We start from the raw sequence: 22,735 nt of genomic DNA on the forward strand, positions 1-22,735 counted from the left end.
AGTACTTCATTCTTAAGCAGTGGTTCTTAAGTTCTAGCCTTGTTTTAAAGGCACATAGAGAGCTTTAAAAAAGAGGAGTGCAGGTTGGAGAGCGTGCCTTGCAGTGCACAGGAGGTCAGGACTAAGGTACTGTTCACTGTGCAGGTCAAGCTGATGAGCAATATGGATTCTCTTTACAGTACATGCTGCAGAGGACCCAAGACCAAGATGAGAACGTGGCTTTGGAGGCCTGTGAATTCTGGCTGACTTTGGCTGAACAGCCAATATGCAAAGATGTTCTTGTAAGGCATCTGCCTAAGTGAGTGTCCTGCTTATGTGCGCTGCTCGCCCTCTCACCACAGAGAGGCCTCCCAAGAAGTCACCTCATGGCTGGCCTGAATAGATTTTCAGGATTGCCTCTTTAAAAACAGCATGAGAACAGTTGGTTAGTGTTGGGGGACGGGGCAGAACAGGCGTGTGGAGGCCAGAGGACAGCGTACCCTTAAGCTCCACCTAGACAGTGTCTAGTTACTGTTTGCCTTCTGTTCTGGAACTTTCGGAGCTTTGAGGTTGGGCTGGCCCATGTTTCCTAAGCCTAGCCTGCTCCGATTCCGTGGGTTAATGGGGGCAGCAATGTAGCACTGGATATGCTCAAAGACCACAATGCCACTGTTGCTGCCATGGCTTAGTGTACTAAGGTTGTTAGGACAACTTGAAACGCTGTCAGTCCTTCCATCCTTGTCTCCTGAATTCTCTCTAGGTTGGTTCCTGTGTTAGTGCATGGCATGAAGTACTCAGATATAGACATCATCCTGCTTAAGGTGAGGAAGCTGCTCGCTGACTAGGGAGGTAGCACACAGAACACACGGTGGGTTTAATGGCAGTAAGTCATACCTGAATGGATGACGCTGGGTTCCCCTAATTTACTTTGACCAAAGCTATTTGGAGATTGTTTTATTTTTTATTTTGTCATTTGTTCTATTTAAGTCTGTGCTGTCTGGGGTTTATTTTAAATACGTTGATCGGAATTTGATTCAGGTTACTCTTACTGCACTTACCAGTCATTGAAAGGGCTGAATAACCTAGCAATTGTCATGTGCCCTATTGTCTCTTTCACGGGGACCTATTTCCTGGAGAAGAGAGTAATTCTCACTCAGGAAATACGCTCTAGAGTCCTGTACGTGACCCATATGATGTGCTGATGGTGTTCTGGTTTCTTTACTCATGTTAATGTTAGTAGCTTAAAGTGGAATAGCCACTGAAGTTTCTCTCTAAAATAACACCAGGGTGATGTGGAGGAAGATGAGACAATTCCTGACAGTGAGCAGGACATCAGGCCACGCTTTCATCGCTCAAGGACGGTGGCTCAGCAGCATGAAGAGGATGGGATTGAAGAAGAAGATGATGACGACGATGAGATTGATGATGATGATACAATTTCTGACTGGAATCTGAGTAAGTCAGATGGGTAAAAGCACAGTTGCTTACTTGGAATAATTCTTAGGAAGCTGAAGGGGGGAGGTCACAAGTTTAATATCAGCCTTTGTCAAAGAAGAAAAAATATTAATTCAGTGAGTTTTATTTGTAAATCTGTCCCGCCATCACCATGACCATTCACGTGGGATATTTTGTTACCTCCATTCCCACAAGCCGTCAGTCTCTATGTCTGTGTAAGCATTTGCTGCTTGTAAGTAGTCTTTCCTAGCCAGCTTTACTCAGCATGATGCTCTTAGTGTTCGTCCTTGTTGAGCACGTGTCCTTAGTTCTTTCCTGTATCCCATTTTTTCCTTTCATTAGTTTGTGGCTATTTGCATTATGTTTCGCATTTTGGTGTGGAGAGTAATGATCCATGAAGAATAATGTGCTGGTTTTATGTGGACATGTTTTCAGGTCTGTTGGCAAATGTCGTCAGTGTGAGGTTGCTGGGTCATGGTGCTCTGGCCACCAGCGTGCCCTCCACACTGGCTACACTGATGTACTTTCCCACCGCCAGCATCAGTGTTTGTTTCTCATGTTTATGTCTCTTGTCCTGTTGCCACTCTAATGACTGTGACTAGGGACCTGCTCTTGGATTTAAGAATCATTTATCTTGTTTGCTGGATTTTCACCTCTCTTCAGAGTCTCACTTGGTAGCCCTGGCTGGTCCAGATCTCACTGTCTAGACCAGGCTGACCTTGAAATTGTATCAGTCCGTCTGCCTCTGCTTCCTGAGTGCACATACTGCAGGCATGCACCATCACTATACCCTGCACATCACTACATTCCTGTTTTCCCAGCAAGGTTTTATACATTTGCTTTAATTGGCATTAAGAATAGGGAGGTTACAGCCAGGTGTGGTGGCTCACACCTGTAATCCCAGCACTTGGGAGACAGAGGCAGGCGGATCGCTGTGAATTCGAGGCCAGCCTGGTCTACAGAGCGAGTCCAGGACAGCCAAGGCTACACAGAGAAACCCTGTCTCAAAAGACACACACACACACAGGCAAAAAAAGAATAGGGAGGTTACAGCCAGGTGTGGTGGCTCACACCTGTAATCACAGCACTCGGAAGGCAGAGGCAGGCAAATTGCTGTGAGTTTGAGGCCAACCTGGTCTACAAAGTGAGTCCAGGCCAGCCAAGGAAGCAGAGAAGCCCTGTCTTGAAACCCAGACCCCCACCCCCACCCCAAAAGGTGGAGGGGTTCTCTATTTTGTTATATTCAAAACTTTAAAAACATATAAAGTATGTTGATTTTTTTTTTCCTTCTCTTACCACCACCCCCATCCCCACCCCGCCCCCAAACGTGGAAACTCATCACTTGTGGAACTGGCATTCTGACCTACATTCTTTTTTTTCTTTTTAAGTTTTTGTTGTTATTTGGTTTGGTGTTTTGCCTGCATATATATGTGTCCTTATATCAAGTGACTGGTGCCTGAGGAAGCCAGAAGAAGGCATCAGATCCCCTGAAACTATAGCCATAGGTGGTTGTGAGTTATCCTGTGAGTGCTGGGAATTGAACCCCAGTCCTCTGCAAGAGCAGCAAACTTTCTTAAATGTTGAGCCATTTCTCCAGCCCCTGCTCCACACCCTTGTTGAAGAGTACCAGCTTGCTTCTTACCTGGCTTGCACTGAAGCCTTGGAATTCATTACCTTGCAGGCCCACATCACACCCCCTCTAGCCATGACTACACAATGGGCATGTCTTCTGGAAAGTGGTTCTGATTTCACAAAGTAATTGGGTCTACATGTCAAAGAAGGCTGCATGCTACTACACTCAGCTTAGGATACCAGTGTGCCATTTCTTTCATTGGTTAACAGATGTCCTTAGCTCCACACTGTGGTTCCTGACAGCAAGAACCCCAGCACTTGGCGCTCCTGTTCTGCTTTTGCTCGCTAGCTGCTTTTTAAAAACCCTGATGCTCTAGCTCAGGATTCCCCCCCCCCCCCCCCCCCCCCCCCCCGTGACATTAGTGTCATTTGGGTTCAGGTAATTTCATTCTTGTGAGGATTGTCTTGTGACATTGTACCTACAAGTTAGGACAGTCAGCAGTGTCTCCATGCGCTGTTAGATGCCACTGTAACAGAAACACTGGTAAGGAAGGACTTGCTCCTTATTTTCAAAGGGTTGAGGTTTCTAATGATGCTGTCTTGTGATGTGTGTCATCCAGGAGCAAGTAATTCCTATTCTGCCTGTTTAATTTTTTATGTCTAACTTGTATAGTTTAAAATGTCTAATTTGCTTGAGCTATGCAGAAAACTTTGTGTGCTCCCCTAGGTGGGTAAGGGAATACTGAAGGTTGCATAGATAAATACCTGGGACTGACCTTCAGCAAGTGCTCACACTCCACTTACCTTTATCACCCTGCCAGAAGCTCTCTGCATGGAAAATCCTATTGACCTTTTAGGAATAAAACCAGATTTCTAAAATTGACACCAAGTTATGTACTCTGCTGCTCATCTGTGTATCTTCAGTACACAAATTTTATTTTGTTTGCCCATGTTATACAAAATCTACTGTGTGTATAATAAGTAAGGCCTTTTCTAACAGATGAAGTGTTTCTTGTAGTCAGTGTAACAACTTTTACTGTTACATGTAAAAATATGTGCTTTCTATCCCCACCCTAACCCCCCAAGTAATGACATGGAGACCTGTTATTAACAGCTTCAGGCACTACAGCTGGGTAGTTACTGACCTGTTCTAACCTGACTGTGCTGGCCTGGCCTGCTTCCCAGATACGTGGCCCGGTCCCTGCCACCTTAGTCCCTGCCACCTTAGTTTCGCCCTGGCTGCTTATCCTGCATCTGTGTCCTTAGAGCGACTCCTCCTCTCTCTGGTCCCCACCTGAGACCCCATCACTGGGATTGGAAGTCCTGCTTTATCCTCTTCTGCCCAACTATTGGCTGTTCAGCTTCAATCAGAGGGTGATGAAACCAGTTTTTACACAACATTGAGGCAGGAGATAAAAATAATGCTGAAGTCCAGATTGTAACCAGATCTCTAGGTACAGAAATCAGCATTGAATACACAATGCACAAAAATATCTCCAACACTTGTACAAAATGTTTTTCATTGACCAAAATTTGTTCCCAACTATTTGCTATATCTAGTTCACATTGAAAAAATTTATACTTTATAGAAATTTCAGCTGGTTTATAGTCCCATAGTTAATCCTTTGTAAAGAATTTTTCGTAGCCAGGCATGGTGGCACATGCCTTTAATCCCAGCACTCCGGAGACAGAGAGGCAGGTGGATCGCTGTGAGTTCGAGGCCAGCCTGGTCTACAAAGTGACTCTGGGACAGCCAAGGCTACACCAAGACCCTGTCTCAAACACCCCGCCACACACACACACACACACACACACACACACACACACACACACACAAGAATTTTTCTAGCATATTTTATATGACAATGATTTTTGTTCCTATTAACTTGGTTAACTTCTAAATAAATGATATGCTTGATTCTAAATTATCTACTACTGGAAATGTTAAATAGAACTAGCTTGGTGTTTTGTTTGTTTTGTTTTTGAGACAGGATCCCTCAATGGCCTGGAACTCAGAGCCAAGCAGGCTGGCTTTTGAGAGATCTTCCCCCTGAGTGCTTAGATTAAAAACTTGTGTCACTCTAGTTGTGGCCCTGAGTAGAACTCAGTTTTAAGTGTGATGTTTGTGTGTTTGCTTAAAGTGAGCACATTTGCCATACAATTTTAACATTAACCATGACCTTTTGGAGGCATTGGGTTGAGTAGAACATTTGGTTTTTCCACAAAGGTAGAAGAATTCTGTAGTCAAGTACAAATTAAAGTATCTTAATAAATAAAGTATCTTCAATAAATAAAATTCTATCACAAAATTTATTTCCTCAGGAAAGTGTTCTGCTGCTGCTCTTGATGTTCTTGCGAATGTGTACCGCGATGAACTCTTGCCGCACATTTTGCCCCTTTTGAAAGAATTGCTTTTCCATCATGAATGGGTTGTTAAAGAATCAGGCATCTTGGTTTTAGGAGCAATTGCTGAAGGTAAGTACAGCTTGAATTACAGAAGTTGTTGATAGATACTAACAAGGCTAGGCTGCTATAAGTATTGCTAACTGAGGAGGAAGCTGAGACTTGGCCCTGAATTCACAAAGCTACCTGGCTCGGCTTGCAATGCCAGTATGTACGTGGTAGACCAGACTGTGGCCCACACCGGTTCAAGATGACTGAACTTAGAAGCTACCCTAAGGTAAGTTGCTTCTAGGTACCACGTTCTTCTTATAAACAATCCCAGGCTTGCTTCTGATCCAGATTTCTGCTGGTGTTTTTGTTACAGTAAATAAAAAAAGAAATTTGATGTCTGAGAGCTGTTCTCAGGAAGTAGCTTTATTCCTCTGTTAAATCTAGAAACTTGATAAGAAGAGTGTCATTGTGCCCTATAAAGTTTTTGGGGTTTTGTTTGTTTGTTTTTTGTGTGGGTTTTGTTTTTTATCCTGTCTTTACTGTGAACATCTATCTCAAAGAAAACATTTTATAGGTGCTTTTAAAAACAAGCGCTTTCATGACCAAAAAAGGAGAGTGTAATCTCAACCTCCTATAAGACACTTGGGAACAATGAGCTCTGATTTGTTGTTTTTAAATAATTTGCTATCCGCTTTTCCTACGCCCTGGAAGTCTTTATGGATGCTTGTGTTCTTTCTGTATACAGTTGAGTTTAGCAGTTTTTGAAAGATACCTCTTCTCTCCTAGGTTGCATGCAGGGCATGATTCCATACCTGCCCGAGCTTATTCCTCACCTTATTCAGTGCCTCTCTGATAAAAAGGCTCTTGTGCGTTCCATCACTTGCTGGACTCTTAGCCGCTATGCACACTGGGTAGTCAGCCAGCCGCCAGATACATACCTGAAGCCATTAATGACAGAACTGCTGAAGCGTATCCTGGATAGCAACAAGCGAGTACAAGAAGCCGCTTGCAGGTGGGACAGAGTCATAAGTGTCCATTATGAAAGTGAGAGCCTGGTTTCAAACCAATAGGAGAATGTTAATAGAGTTTTATAACACAAAATGTTCCAGTTATGATGGGAAATTTAGTTTTCATTGGTTAAGTTTTAATGGGACTGATTTGTAGCTCTGGAGTATTTGCACATTACCATATTTTATCCTTTTGGGGGGCTAGGAAATATTTTTGCTAATGGTTTTGTTAAATAAAATGTGGCTATTAACTAGAGATATAAGCCTTTGCTTTCTTCCTTATTCTGTCAACTAAGTGTTGGTGGATTCTCAAAGAAATAACAAAATTCTAGATACTTCCTCAGTCTGCAGATCACTGCCATCACTTGAATACAGAATGTCCTGCAGACTTTCATTGTATCTACAATGTTGCTATGTACTTGATGAATCTGTAGCAGCTCTTTAAATTGCTTTTACCATTGACCCTTTTATGGGTTTAGGAATCAAAACACCAGATACTTACACAGGCTCGGAAAGTGCTGGGCCATTTAGCGGCCATCCCAGCGCGCTATTGACTGTGTGTTCCTGCATGTGTGCTTGACACAGGAGCTCTCATTAGCCGAGGTTTTGCCTAGTAGGCTAAATTGTCTTACTTAGCCTGCCCCGCTCTGGAGTTATAAGCAGTCACTAACACCTCTGGTTTCTCTTTTTAAGTCTGCGTTCTAGAGCTCACACTTCAGATTGCTGCATTCCCAGCACTTTCACTGTGTGAATAGTAAGCACCAAATAAATTTGTTGAATGAGTAAACACAAGGACCAGAGCCTTAATAGCTTTAGGTCTCACTACTGTAGCATATTAAGAAGGGAGGAGCCAGTTGGTGGGGAGACACACCTTTGTAAGTGGATCTTTTGAGTTCCAGGTTCAGTGGTTAAGAGCATTGCTTGCTTTTCAAAAGCACCTGATTTCGATTCCCAGCACCCACATGACAACTTACAACTGTCCTTAACTCCAGTTCCAGGGGATCTGATACCCTCACACCATTGTACATAAAATACAATTAAATAAGTTATTTGCTGGTGGTGGTGGTGCATGCCTTCATTCCCAGCACTCGGGAGACAGAGACAGGAGGATCTTTGAGTTCGTGGCCACCCTGGTCTACAGGATATGTTCCAGGACACCCAGGGCTACACAGAGAAACCCTGTCTCAAAACAAACGCGAAAGGAGGAAAACTGGGGCCAAAATGTGGTTCCATTTGTAGAATGATTGCATAATGCACAAAGTCCTGGGCTTCATCTTCATTGTCATGTTATTGGACATGGTGGTGCATGCCTGTTATGTCAGGACTCAGGGTGAGGATCAGCCCAGGTCATTGTGGGCTACAGCGCACTGAGTTCAGGGCCAGACTGCATGCAGAGTGTTCTAGGCCAACCAGAGCTACATAGTGAGACCCTGTCTTTAAAACTTTAAGGGAAAAGGCAAACTGGAGAGATGGCTTAGCGCCTAACTTCTCTCGCAGAGGTCTGGGTTCAGTTCCCGACAACACATGGCAGCTCCCCACCATCCTTAACTCCATTTTAGGAAGTTAGATGCTAACTCTGCTCTGAGACTCCTGCATGCTTCTGGTGCCACATACACAGACTCAGACATATAAAATAAATAATGTTTAAGAGAAATAAAAAATATCTAAAGCCAAAGCAAGCATGTAGAGTGAGGCATTGATGTAAAGTATATGTATGATGTAAAGTATGGTCTTCTGTGAACAGGAAACTTCATTTCCTGTGCGTTTCTTTTTTCGTTGCAGTGCCTTCGCTACGTTAGAAGAGGAGGCTTGTACAGAGCTTGTCCCGTACCTTGCTTATATACTCGATACCCTCGTCTTTGCATTCAGTAAATACCAGCATAAGAACCTGCTCATTCTGTACGATGCCATAGGGACGTTAGCAGATTCAGTGGGACATCATTTAAACAAGCCAGTAAGGACCTGAGGATGACTGCTTTGGGGACATTTTAATAAGCCGCTATAAATACAGTGTGTATTTCAAAGTAAAAAGACTGGGAAGTGTGAAGTTCGGTTGTGCGCCTTTGAGAATATAAATCTTAAGAAAGGTCGCAGTTGAAGTAAGTTTAGAAACTAGTAATAGTATACACTTTAAAGCGTCTGGAGGAAAGGGCATAAAAACAATTTTATACTCTGGGTTTCCGTGTTCACTTAGTTCCATGTGAGCACCGTTTCATTGCCATTGGCTTCAGAGCGTCTGCATCTTGACATTCTGTTTTCTCTTCAGACTGCTCCAGGCGTTAGGAGTCTGCTGTGTAGAAGTTAAGAGTGGGAATGGCAGATTGCAAATGCTAAGTAGCAGCCATGCCTGGTGGAGCACACCTTTCATCCCAGCACTCAGGGGGGCAGAGGCAGGCAGGTGGCTTTGCATTTGAGGCCAGCTTGGTCTACACAGGGAAACCCTGTTTGGAGGCGTGAGGAGAGAAGGCTAAACAGTGGTAGTAGTACAGACGCGTCTTGTGTGCAGAGGAGTAAGAGGCGAGGGCTTGAAGAGAATTCTCTAGGAATTTTAATAGAACTGAAATGTCTCTGCTGAAACGGATTTGATAACATATTTATATATGGTCAGCATGCCTGTAATCTGAGGGTGGGGGCAGCGGGGAGAGGAAAAAGAAAACCCAAGTAGTGGATTTTTGATGGAATACTTACTTACTGGTGACATATTTCCTTTCAGAAAAAAACATCAGGGTCATATGAATTTTAAAAAATGGAAATAGAGTAGAAAGAAATTGAGGGAATTGTAAAGTGAAGAATGGGTCCTAAAGTACTTTTTGTAAAAATTTAGCACACTTGCTCCACACGGGTTTCAGCCTTTATAGAGTCACATGAACTTGTATGCAGATGATAGTGACGTTCTTGTTCTTATTCCTCTAAACAGGAATACATCCAGATGCTCATGCCTCCTCTCATCCAGAAGTGGAACATGTTGAAGGATGAAGACAAGGATCTCTTCCCTTTACTTGAGGTATGCTGAGCTGGGGACGTTTGCTTATTTATTCTAACAGGATAATTTCATCACAAGCATGTTCTGGACCAAATTGTATGTATGTGATAAATGGCAATAAATTGTTTCTCAGAACAGTTTCTGTTGAAATGTTGAGTAGGCACATACCTTGCTTTTTGCAGAACTTTAAAGTTTGTTCTTTGTCAGGTTCATGTATAGACTGTGTCTTAGTCATACCTAAAACCCAGATCAGCTCCCCCACTCCTCCTGAAGCCCCCCCCCCTCTAAGTTCTTTGTTTTGTTTTAAGACAAGGTCTCACTCTGTAGCCCTGGCTGTCCTGAAATTCATTATGTAGACCAGGCTGGCCTTGAACTTCTAGAGATCCTCCCGCTTCTGTATCCCAGGTGCTGGAAGTAAAAGAGTACATCACCAGATCTAGGCTTCATTTCTGATTTTGTTTTGTTTTTAAATAATTTGTTGAGTGCAGTTACTGTTTGTATGTATGCTCAAGGGTATGGGGCCACCAGAGCTCGTGCTCCACCAGAGCACGAGCAAATTACCAGAGGCCAAACCCCTAAAGGAAAATGATTATTCTCTTGTCTAGCAGCCATCGCGTACCAACCAATAGCTGTTCAGCTAGGGGTGGCCTTCATGACCCCCTCTCCATCCAGCTTTGAATATTGACTAGCTTGATCTTGTGCCATTGTGAGATCATGAGTGAAATGGCCTTGTCAAACCCATAAGGTAGCATTCCAAGACATCCTCATCCTCGGAACACCTCTTCCATGACGTTCTCTGAGCTTGGGGGAGGGATAAATAGACACCTTATTTAGGCCAAGCATTCCAAAGTCACTTATTCCCAGCATTGGAGTGCTTCCCAGTTCAAAAAAGAAGCTTCTCTGACCAAGGTTAGAAGCATTACTAATCTCTTACTATAGGCATAAGCACTTAGAAGGCTCTTTCACAACATAGCCTCTTAGCAAAGGCAACAGTAGCACCTTCACTCCAGTAGTCTGTGACATCCTTAGCAGTGGACTTTGAGCAGGTTTATGTTACCAGTGTGAATTCTCTCCTGTGGAACAGGCCTTTGATTAAATTACAAAGTGATTGGTTACTCCATGACATGCATGCCACTACTGTACCATAGGCACAGTGGTCGGCCTGGCAGACTCCCTCCTTCACACTCCAAAGTCTGTTTCCGTGCTCATGTCATGTTTGTGTATAACATACGTATTCTGTATAGTTTAAATCATACCTAGATTATGTATGATACCTGTTGCAATATAAGTTTAATTTTTTTCTGATTGACAAAGTGACTGAGTGAAGTTTTACAAGATAAACTCACCATGATAGAGCAGGTGCAGAAATGACTAAGACTTTTTTGCTTAGTTTAAAGCATTTATACTCTCTACTGTGGTCTGAAAACTTAGTGTGTGTGCTTGATTCTTTCTAGTGCCTCTCCTCCGTTGCCACAGCCTTGCAGTCTGGCTTCCTTCCATATTGCGAACCTGTGTATCAGCGCTGTGTAAACCTAGTACAGAAGACTCTAGCACAAGCCATGGTAGATATATCTTTTTTTTTCCTAATATTTTCTCCTTCCTGACAATCATAAACTTTTTAAAGTTATACGTATGTGTACGTATTTTTTCACTGTGCAACAACAAAGACAGTGTTTTTAATTTCAGCTAAACAATGCTCAACCAGAACAATATGAAGCTCCAGATAAGGATTTTATGATTGTGGCTCTTGACTTACTCAGTGGCCTGGCTGAGGGACTGGGAGGCAGCATCGAGCAGCTGGTAGCCCGAAGTAACATCCTAACACTAATGTATCAGTGCATGCAGGTGAGATGTGTAAGAGCGAGCGGCATGTTACCTGCTTCTTTGTGTTACAATAAATTAATTTCTTCTTATTTCTTGTAGGATAAAATGCCTGAAGTTCGGCAGAGTTCTTTTGCATTACTAGGTGATCTGACTAAAGCTTGCTTTCAGCATGTCAAGCCTTGTATAGGTATGCTTTGGGTGTTAGATATTCTGTCTTAATTGTTTATTAAAAACAGTGCAATCATTAAGCCGTGTTTCCCATGTGTTGCTGTCCATAGACACAAAGGTCATGGATATTTCAAAACTTGTCTCTAAATCACTTTCTTGTAATGGGTTTCCACTGCTAAGAGGAATCCAGGGTTTTGTCCTGAGTTCACAGCTAGTTTAGTGTACTGATCCCGTGTCTGGTGTTTTTAACACATACTCTCTTCCTCGGTATTTGCCATAAACTAGCAGCAGTTAGGTCTGGTCGCTAAGCTTCGGTTCCATCCAAGGCTTTAGAGTGGAGGTGTGTGGGTTTGATGTTTGTTTGTTTGTTTGTTTGTTTGTTTTTCCTAAAGGTTTCATAGATGGCTTTGTATGCTTTTTTTTATTAAAGATAATTTGTATTTATGTTCATGTGTGTATGCCAGCATGTGTTACGTGCACTGTATGCACACACATATCCAGGGAGGCTAGAGGGCATCAGGTCTACTGTAGCTAGAGTTACAGACAGTTTGAGCCGTCTAATGTGGCTGCTGGGACCTGAGTCTTATTCCTTGTGCTTTTAGCCACAGAGCAGTCCACCTCGGCCCCGGCTTTGTACACTGCAGAAGGCATTTGGAGTCTAGTTGTCCCTCTTTGTGGTAATGACGGTCATTAGACAGACAGTAGGTCTCAGCCTGCATCAGGTCTCTGTATAGAGACATTCTGTTAGTGTTAGTGGCATTTTACGGGTAAGGTAAAAATCAATGTAATGGAGAGCTGTTGCCTGAACCTCATATGCTACCTTAGGCCTCAGGGAAATTCAGTGGCCGTTTATTACCTCATATCCGCTCCTTTATAAATATTTATTTAAATATTTTTGTTAGTTTCAAAATTGACACTATAATGTTTGTTTTATGATGAAACTGGTTTTTGCTTGGATTTCAGTTTCTATCTAGTAGATTTCCTTTAAAGTAAGAAATCTGCTGTTGACAAGTGTGCTACATAGCTTTATCATTTTGTTCTTGTTTTTTAATTTCCTAGCTGAATTCATGCCAATATTGGGAACCAATCTAAATCCAGAGTTTATTTCAGTCTGCAACAATGCTACCTGGGCGATTGGAGAGATATCAATTCAAATGGGTAAGACAATTTTCCCTTGAACTCTGTGCACTTTTATGTGCCTTAATCATTTTTATCGCTTTCTGTTTTAGTTTTTTAACATTCTAAGAGAGAGGGGGAGGGGAAGAGACTGACTAGCTTGTGTCACAGTTATAAGGGAATCAGAATGTTTCGTGATGATATTGTGACAGTTTTCTTCTTGTTCTCTCTTCCTGTGGTATGACCTAGGTATAGAGATGCAGCCTTATATTCCTATGGTGTTACACCAGCTTGTAGAGATCATTAACAGACCCAACACACCAAAGACGCTGTTAGAGAACACAGGTACCACATGACTGAAACGTTGCGGTGAAGGGAGAATGATTTACGTCTTAACTTTAAATCAAGATGCGTAGAGAAACGAAAGCAATGCCAGCTTTGAAAACCCAGCTGCTTGTTGTTGTGATGTGTGTGAGCTCTTGATTACAGTGTCTTAGTTTATGGAAACACTGGAAATTTTTTCTACTAATTATCAAGTTTACTACTCTAAAATGTATTCTTGTTAAGATATAACAATATAAGAAATAGATTGTTGTCATATGGATTTTGTATTTTAAATTTAGAAAGTAACTAGGAAAAGTAATGACTTTAAATATATATATTTACATATGGCCAAAAAGATTTTGATTAGCTAAAAACGTCATATGTATTTTGTATTTCATCACAAAATCTTTTAAAACCAGGAACTCAAGCAGTCCCTGTTGGGGTTTTTATCCAGAGGCTTGTTTCTCCTGTGCATTTATAGGAAGCATGTTGGTGTTAGAGAATGCCTTCCATACAGTAGCAGCACATGCAGGCTGGCCACTCCTTTTCCTTCCACCCTCCCCGACTGTTGCTAGTCAGGAGTTAAGCTTTGTTTTTGTCCAGGCTCATCTCCTCCTTTATATATTGAGGTAATAATTGTAGTAGTTTCTTCATAGTCAATGTGAGTCTTACCGCTATAACTGGATGCCGATTAAAATAGGGTTTCCAAATATGAAAGTTTTCAGGCATTTTATTTTGGTATTTTTAAATTACAGAGTTTCCCCTCAAGTACCTAAAGTTTGTAATGTTTATTGGTATGGAAGGAAATCTTGTAATTATGGACATTATTTGACTGATTATCTGTATGGGTACTGTTTGCTTCAATGTGAATTAGACTTTCTTTTTGAAAAGTATTAACAGTCTATTTGTAGGATGGTTTTGAAATCTTGGCAGAATTTTATCTTCTTAGAATGCAGTACCTATATATGACATTCAGAATGGAATACTTGGCTATTATAGAAATATTGTTGAGCCAAAAAAAAAAGGTTCTCTTTATTTTTAAATGTGAATGCATAACTGCAAATAAATGTTGAGTGTAATGTATACTGAAGTTTCTTGTGGGATATCAGCTGGTGGATGTCTTACACGTCCTGTAACAAATTGGCTTTGTCAGATTGTACCCCTGGCACGATCACACCTAAGGAGTATTAAAACAGTTGATAATGCCATACAAGCTGACGGGCTGAATCAGTACGAGGAACACAAGAGTCACTGTTACTTTTGCCACAAGTGGCTACGTCAATTATTGACTTCTTCATTCCTTACCAAAAAGAATGGGATTTAAGCTATTAAAATCACCATATATTTTTAACAATTTAATTACCATATCCTCAATATTTCCTGAGATCAATTCCTTAGTGTGTTATATTTGCTTTTTTTTCCAACTAGTATATCCTACACTGAACTTTTTCAATGGACCATCATCTGCTTTCTCGCATGTTTCATTGGATTGTTCATACTTGCCTGTTTAATGAGAATGTTGCATAGTTTGTGTCTTTTGAACATAGGTTTTCTTTCTCTTGCTTCATATGAATCTGCTGAATTTTAGTATTATCTGTGTAGTTTGCTTCAAGTAATCCTTAAACATTTTTCTTTACCCCCCTCAACCCCACCCTTTTTTTATAAAAGGTTAACCTGTAAGTTTTTGAGAGAACACCATTAAAGCACCTCATGGTTTGTTTTCTGTCTGTATTTTACCCGTTGTGTATAAGTGTATTTATATGTTTGCACCTTTGAATTGCAAGATGCTGTTCTGAGTTGCAGCTGTTTTAGCTCTTTGTACATTTCAGGAATTCTTAAATTTTGATGGAGAATGTTTGCCCACTTCAACTTTTTTAATCAAATAATGTACTATGCTCTTATCTATGTTGTGTTAGGCCTTTTAATAGCAAAGATTATTTTTTTTCTGTAGTCCCTATCACCTGTCATTACAGTGGACCATCTAAATTTCCCTTACTTGAATTTTATCTCATAAATGGTTAGAAATTAGTGTACTGAATTATCAAAGATTTCTCAGAATGGAATTTGATATACTAGAGCGATTTTTCAGTCTTTTCCTTCCGTGGACACCATGATACTTAATGTCTGACAATTGGTCTTGACACAAGTAACAAAGTTCCACTAGTTTGAGAAAAATTAATTTTAAAGCTACCAAATTTGGGTTAATTAACCCTAGATGATTTTTTTTTTTAATTTACACTTTGAAAAATTGAAATTTTGAATTAAATACGGCTACCAAAATTGATGCTTGAATAAACTATTCATAAATGTAATCACATTTGCTGATAATTCTTGGGGAAAGATTTCATACTTTAACATTTTGAGTAGCTTTGAATGAAGATTTGTAAACCCACTCACTTTAATCGCTCATCTTTTTACCAATACTTGACATTTGGGTGAGCAAGAAAAACATTTGATGGTTTTTGGTGTTCTCTCAATCTTTAGTTACTTTAATTCCTTTTGTTTCCTTTTTCCAAGAGTATGCCATATGTGTTGCTGCCCCTTTCATCACGGGGTGGTAATAAACAGCACTGGTGAGATCTTATGTTTATTATCATACACAAATTCTGTTGGTTTCTGTTTCTGAGTTATTTGTTGTTTTTTCTTTATTTTTTCTCCTTCCCCCTCATTTGCTCATGTCTTGGTTGGCGTTTGGTGGTGTATAACCGTGATTGCGTTACCTTAGCAATAACAATTGGTCGTCTTGGTTACGTTTGTCCTCAAGAGGTGGCCCCCATGCTACAGCAGTTTATAAGACCCTGGTGTGTATTATTCAATCTTTTTTTTTTAATTCATTTTTCTTCACTCTTTCTTTCTCTATCTCACTTTTAGATATATTTTCAGTTGGTTACAAAAATCACAATCCTTAATCATTGCCAACCATGTGACTAATCTTGTCCTATCAGGTTTGTGAGGTTTTTCAGTAGCATCGTCATGTATATTTATTTTATGTTGTGGCTAACGACTAATTGATGCATGGGATAAGATTGTCACATGCTTGCTGTGTTTAAAAGCTTGATTATACATAAAAGCATTTAAATATCCACCAGAAAAAATTATATGCATGCAAATTTTTATAAATTTAGGTTCTTGCATTACATTTCTTTTTTAGAATTAATTTGGAAACTTGGATTGCATTAAATACATGTTTAAATTTGTTATGTATAAAAATCTTATTTGCTTGTTAATGTCAGAGTTAAACATCTACACCTAAGTGTATAGTAATAGTTTATATTGTGACAGTATAGCCTGTGTTCTGCTTCTTTCAATTGATAATCTTTCAACTCAAATCATTTTTAGTAGTGTTTAATGGAATACAAGTCATAAAAAGAATTTCAAAAATTAATTTGGTAATATACCCTCTTTGGCTCAGGCTGATTAATAGTTTAAGTAAGAAAGACCAGTTGTCTATTTTTATGGATTCAGAATATTAAGACAATGTGAATTTCACTGTTAATACCATCAAGGTGAGATGGGTCAGACATACAGGAATATGAGAAGCTGAAAGTCAAGCTTTCTGAAAATGTAGCATAACCACTATCTCTATCGTGGTGCCTATTCCATTAAATACTGTCTATTAGCATTGTGTTGAATCTGCTTTTTACTTTAAATACTAAACTCAGTTCTGTAATTCAATAGGTGTACCTCTCTGAGAAACATAAGAGACAATGAAGAGAAAGATTCAGCATTCCGTGGGATTTGTACCATGATCAGTGTGAATCCCAGTGGCGTAATCCAAGTAAGGTGTTCACAGGGCATTTTTCCTCCAGTGTATTGTGTACTAACTAATACATTTTTAAAGGGAAAACCTTTTTAAGGCTTTAATTTCATTTGTGTGGACACACACATGCCGTGTCACACATGGCAAAGTCAGGGACAACCTGTAGAAGCCAGTTCTTTCTCCCTTTAACAAGTGGGTTCTAGGGACTGACCTGGGGTCTTTTTAGTTTTGTTTTGTTTTTGTTTTTCTGAGACAGAGTTTCTCTGCGTGGCCTTGGTTGTCCTGAGTAGACCCGTCTGGCCTCATTCACGGCCATTTGCTTGCCTTCGCCTCCCTGAGTGCTGAGATTAAAGGCGTGGCGGCACACCTGCTGAGTTTCTCAAGTCCTGCTTCCTTAACTAAGATAGTAATAGCAGATTGGGAGAACAACAAAAAGCAAATAAAACGTAATATTGAGTTATTCTTTGGAATTGTTTTGAAAGATTATTTACTCTATTTTACTTCCTCGGTTCATGTTATCTTTAAGCATTTTTAAAATTACAGTTACTTTTTTGTTTGTTTTTTCCAAGACAGAGTTTTTCTATGTTATTTTGGCTGTTCTAGACTTGCTCTGTAGACCAGGCTGGCCTCGAACTCACATCAATCACACCTGGGCTTATAGTTACTATTTTTAATGTGTATGAAAGTTTTGTCTGCATTTATTTCTGTGTACTTTGTTTGTGACTAGAGTTCTTGGAGGTCAGTGGTGGGTGTCAGATCCCCTGGAGCTAGAGTCCCATATGCTTACAAGCCATTTGGGTGCTGGGAATCAAACCTAGGTTCTCTGGAAGAGCACCCAGTGCTCTCATAACTGCTGAGCCCTCTCTCCAGTCCCTTTGTAGACATTTAATTATTTAATGGTAGGTTTTATATATGGGAGTTCCATCAAACATTCCAACTTCCATACAAGATAAAAACATTATGGAACCATAAATTAAATAAATACTCAGCATTTGTTTGTTTGTTGATTGATTGGTTGAGGTTTAGGGTATTTAGTTACTCCTTTCCAAGAAACTATGTTCTTGACCCTGAGACATCCCTCCAGGTTGGTTCTTTAGAAATAGGGTCTCACTCGCTTTGTGTGGTCCATGATGCCGACATGTGAATCGAGGTCCTCTGCGAAAGCAGCCAGTGCTCTTAGCTGACAAGCCATCTCTTCAGCTCTGTGTTTAAAGTCTTAACATCATGACATGAAGACTCCTAAATTGAGTAGAATGAGCCGCATGCAGAAGGCATTTTATTTGTTTACTATCTAAAGATGGTTGTTACATTTGATCTCCCTCTGCTTCAGGCTTAGTCACATGTCATGTGAAGTCAGGTGGTTTCAGGTTGTTTACAATCTCATCAGAACTGTGTTATGAATTTATCTGGTACTTTCAAGCAATTCTAATGTTAAATATTTTCTAGACTGGGTTTGACTGTGTGTGTGTGTGTGTGTGTGTGTGTGTGTGTGTGTGTGTGTGTATGTGCATGTAGAATATAGCAGAACATTAAATTCTGATACTAGAAAGATACTGAGTTCGTAGGCATGCTGAGTAGTTACTTCTCATGCATCAATGAGCCTACTTGATTTTAAACATTTTCCGTTTTAGCTAAATCTGTTGTGACAAGCTCTGAAGTTGCATGTGTTTTACTGGATTTTGTAAATATAGTAGCAACCTAAGATGCCTCTTGCTTATTACAGGATTTTATATTTTTTTGTGATGCTGTTGCATCGTGGATTAACCCAAAAGATGACCTCAGAGACATGTTCTGTAAGGTAACTGTTAAGAATTTATGACTGTTATCTCCAAGTTAAACACTTGAGTTCCTTGGGGTTTTTTGTTTGCTTGGTTGGTTAGTTGGTTGGGTTTTTTGTTTGTTTGTCTGTTTGTTTGTTTTGTTGTTGTTGTTGTTCATTTGTTTGTTTGTTTTCTTTTGATTTTTCGAGACAAGGTTTCTCTGTGTAGCCTTGGCTGTCCTGGACTCACTTTGTAGACCAGGCTCAGGCTGGCCTCGAACGCACAGTGATCCGTCTGCCTCTGCCTCCCAAGTGTTGGGATTAAAAGTGTGCGTCACCACATCACAGAGCAGCATTGACTAACTGTGTGACCTAAATTCTTAGCAAAGAGCCTGGCTTGATGGAACGGACTCTTGCCAGTATTTTCCCAATTAGTAACAGTCATTTATGTTGTCTTCCTATTGCAATAGTGGAAAATGACTTGAAGTTAAGTGAGCGAATTTAGAATGTAAATTGACAGTGCAAGTGCCCTTCACAGGGATTGACCTTGCTTCGTCAGTACTCTCTTCTGAGAAGTTATGGTCGCAGACTCAGCTGTAACAGTTGGAACTCAAATCACTTAATACTGGAATTAGTAACTTTATTTACCGTCAAGACCCCAAAGCTTGTATATTTAGTTAGAAATAACATAAACCTATATATATGTGTAGGTTTTGTGTTTGTTTGGTTTGACTTTTTTGCTTTTTTAGTTATGTTACTAAGGACATTTCCTAAATTTTAAACTCAAAACATGGAGACTATTTTGGTCAAGTCATAGGGTGTAGAGAGCTTAATTAACAAAGTTTGAGAATTACAACTTTGAAATGGATAAAAGTCATAATATCAATACTGTTTGATTTATAAAGCTATATAGATCTGAGTTTTTGTCTTTATTGATAAGTTAATAGTTTTTTACTCTTTGCAGATCCTTCATGGATTTAAAAACCAAGTTGGGGATGAAAATTGGAGGCGATTCTCTGACCAGTTTCCTCTTCCCTTAAAAGAGCGTCTTGCAGCTTTTTATGGTGTTTAATCTAATACACTTAAGCTGCAATCCCAAATTAGGGGTAAGTTGCAAGTTTTAGCAGTTTTCAGATTGAAGGACTAATACTGCAGTCAAATAGTGCTCCCACTGTGAGTTTTAGATAAACAGACCCTGGTTGGTACACTGCTTTGATTTCTATACATTATTTCGTCGTCCCCCCCTTTTTTTTTTTCCCTGTCCTCAAGAGACTTCACTCTGGGGGTGGTTCCGTTTTGAATTCTTACTCTATAATCCTATATGTGGCAAGGATAGGAGGCTTTATGTTGTGACCATTAGGAAACAAATGTAGATTCGAACTGGATTCCGGAAGTAGACACTGTTTAACATCTGTTTATTAAGCTCTTGATAGCCTCTTGCTCAGCTTGAGATCAACAGCTGTGTTCATGTGTGTCCACTGAGTTATGCTGGGGATTAAATTCATAGTAACAGAACTTCATATGTTTGCTTTGGACACAAGGCTGCCTTGCTGTTTGATCAAGTGCAGTGAACTAGTAAAAATTCTTATTTTTTTAAAAATGATTTATTTATTTATTATTATGTATACAGTGCTCTGCCTGCATGTACACCTGCAGGCCAGAAGAGGGCATTAGATCACATTATAGATGGCTGGGAGCCACCATGTGGTTGCTGGGAATTGAACTCAGGACCTCTGGAAGAGCAGTCAGTGCTCTTAACCTCTGAGCCATCTCTCCAGCCTCAAATAAAAATTCTTGAGATTTTGAACATAACTTGAGACCTACCTATCTGACTGTACCATAGGACACACTAAATGTGTAGAAATGTGTGTTATACCAAATTGAAATACGCTTTACATCATGAGTGTTGGAGAATTGTTCCATTTGGGTTTTTTGCTAGCTGCTTATTTAATCTGAACTAGAAAGATTTCATTATCCAAGTGACCTAACCTAGAAGAGAATAGACATGAATGTATAGCCTCAGACTCTGTAGGCCTCTGTGTCTTGTTGCACTTTAGTTAGGAATCCTCAGCTTCAGCATTTTGAAAAGTGATTTCCTTTCTTAGGTTATAAGAGTGCAATAGAAGGGGTGACTTTGCTCTAAAGATTCAACATTGAGCTAGTCTTTTTTTTTTTTTTTTTTTTTAAGATTTATTACTTATTACATATACAATGTTCTGCCTGCATGTGTGTCTGCATGCCTGAAGAAGGCATCAGATCTCATTATAGATGGTTGTGAGCCACCATGTGCTTGCTGGGAATTGAACTCAGGACTTCTGGAAGAGCAGTCAGTGCTCTTAACCTCTGAGCCATCTCTCCAGCCCATTATTATTATGATGATGATGATGATGTATACAGTGCTCTGCCTGCATTTATACATGCAGGCCAGAAAAGGGCACCAGGTCTCATTATAGATGGTTGTGAGCCATCATGTGGTTGCTGGGAGTTGAACTCGGGACCTTTGGGAGAACAGCCAGTGCTCTTAACCTGTGAGCCATCTCTCCAGCCCAAGCTAGTAGTCTTAAGTAGTTTGTCATTTGGTTTCATCACCAAGTAACAGTTAACTGATGATCCTGCTCTGGGATAGGTAGGAAATAATGGTTTCCTAGTTAGATTTAAAGGAGTCAGTGCCATGTGTTCTTGCTTCTTTGTGTCCATGCAGAAGCAGGAGGAGAGGGGTGGGGTGTGCTTCACTGATAGACTGATTAACCACTGTGAATTCACATGTACGTTTACAAGGGGCCAAAATTTGACATGAGTACAAAATTTGACATGAGTAGTTAATAGTGTTTTTGTAAAAGGGGCGCTGTCAGACATTGGTTTAATTAGCTCAGTACTGTGTCTGTCTTAACACTAAATTGTTAACAGTTTTTAAAGTTCTCAGCAGCAGCATGAAATTGCCTGAGACTACAGGAAATAACCAAATGAAATAGGGTTGGAAGGATAGCTAATTAAGTGCATCAAGAAAGATGGCTGTTAAATTTTATTTTGGGGCCTGGTGTGGTGGCCTATGCCTTTAATCCCAGCACTTTGGAGGCAGAGACAGGTGGATTGATGTGAGTTGGAAGCCAGTCTGGTCTGCAATGTGAGTTCAGGACAGCCAACGCTACACAGAGAAACCCTGTCTTTAAAAATTAGATATGTTGTAATCCTCTATAAGGAAAATGACTGTCTTAAATTGTGGTTTTATTTCGAAGAAAGTAAAGTGACATTATGCAGGAAATACTCGATTTGCATTGAGACACATCTGGTAAAACAGGTGAAGAGGAGTAGCATTGTGTAAGGCAGGAGGAGTTATTATTATGAAGCGTTACACTGTCTGTGCCCGGCTCGCCTTCACAGCTGATGCAGGTGACTGGTGAGACTCTCAGGAGAGCAATACATGACCTTAGGCAGTTTGTCCAATTTCTTACTTTATTAGCTAAAGATAGAATTGTTGTTTGACTGTGTTTTTTTTTCCCCCATGGGCTCTGAAAGAGAGGCAGGTATTAAAGATAAAATTGGTTTTATTTTTTTTGCAGGTCCGTCAGTCTTGGAGACTATATGGGAGCCTCTGCACCCAGGGAAAATGTTACCCTTTACAGGGGGGAAGGGTAAACCAGTAGGGAATACAGTACAATCCCAACCCTACTGGGAGGGGCGGGAGGGAGGTGTTGCCGTCACTGTATTAAGTCGATGTTGGGAAATGTTTTAACATCTGGAGCCTTGTGGGTGGATGTCTGTCTCCAATTACAACTCTGCACTGGATGTGAAGAAGCAAAGACTATCCGTCTCCTCACACAACAGTACTTTCTGAAATATTATGGGGCATTGTACCAAACAAGAACCGCCTAAGCAGTGTGCAGGGATAAGGAGGAGGAAAACCCCATGGTCCTCAGAGTGGGAAGGAAGCTACAACAGTGAGGAAGCTTTTTTTAATTAAAGGTTTTCTATCATTTTCCCACGTTAACGGGGGCCTTGTTTTGCATGCTGATGAAGAACTACACAAAACTAACAGTTAAAATCAGCTTGCCTCCCCCTAGTAGAAGCAGGTTCTTGGAAGTTACAATTTAAGGTACCCCCAAAAAGTTGGAAATAAAACAAAACAAATTTGAACAATGAAGCACCCTGTGAGATGCCAACGAGTCACTCCTTTTACCTTTGCGGGCTGGGCAGGGGGGGAGGAATAAGTGGGGTCGGGTATCAAAGTAAAGGTGACATCTAATTTTACATTAAAACGTTAGTGGGTATTATTTCATGGTTGTACTTCTTAGATTTAATTTCTAGGCCAACACGTTATCTTAAGGTGCAGTTTAAGGTTCAGGCATGCGCTCTGGCTCATAGTGATTGAAAGTGATGTAATTAGTGGGACCGAA

At 40.4% G+C, this 22,735-nt stretch overlaps 1 protein-coding gene across 3 annotated transcripts in view; it reads left to right on the top strand.

Annotated features, from left to right (window-relative positions):
- The window catches only part of TNPO1 (transportin 1), a 78,358-nt gene extending 55,876 nt beyond the window's left edge, over positions 1-22,482 (top strand). For all 3 annotated transcript variants that reach the window (XM_084802680.1, XM_084802682.1, XM_084802681.1), the window contains exons 9-25: positions 180-298; positions 740-800; positions 1,266-1,434; positions 5,329-5,481; positions 6,187-6,412; positions 8,190-8,361; positions 9,325-9,411; positions 10,845-10,952; positions 11,077-11,235; positions 11,314-11,401; positions 12,442-12,540; positions 12,748-12,843; positions 15,548-15,623; positions 16,501-16,600; positions 18,306-18,380; positions 19,306-19,447; positions 21,902-22,482. In XM_084802680.1, coding sequence (XP_084658806.1) covers positions 180-298; positions 740-800; positions 1,266-1,434; positions 5,329-5,481; positions 6,187-6,412; positions 8,190-8,361; positions 9,325-9,411; positions 10,845-10,952; positions 11,077-11,235; positions 11,314-11,401; positions 12,442-12,540; positions 12,748-12,843; positions 15,548-15,623; positions 16,501-16,600; positions 18,306-18,380; positions 19,306-19,413 — 1,896 coding nt within the window. In that variant the 3' untranslated portion in view covers positions 19,414-19,447; positions 21,902-22,482. The remainder of the gene's footprint in view (positions 1-179; positions 299-739; positions 801-1,265; positions 1,435-5,328; positions 5,482-6,186; positions 6,413-8,189; positions 8,362-9,324; positions 9,412-10,844; positions 10,953-11,076; positions 11,236-11,313; positions 11,402-12,441; positions 12,541-12,747; positions 12,844-15,547; positions 15,624-16,500; positions 16,601-18,305; positions 18,381-19,305; positions 19,448-21,901) is intronic.
- The last annotated feature ends 253 nt before the right edge of the window (positions 22,483-22,735 follow it).

Source organism: Acomys minous (assembly GCF_964271855.1).
Source record: "Acomys minous genome assembly, chromosome: 11".
Classification (NCBI taxonomy): Eukaryota; Metazoa; Chordata; class Mammalia; order Rodentia; family Muridae; genus Acomys; species Acomys minous.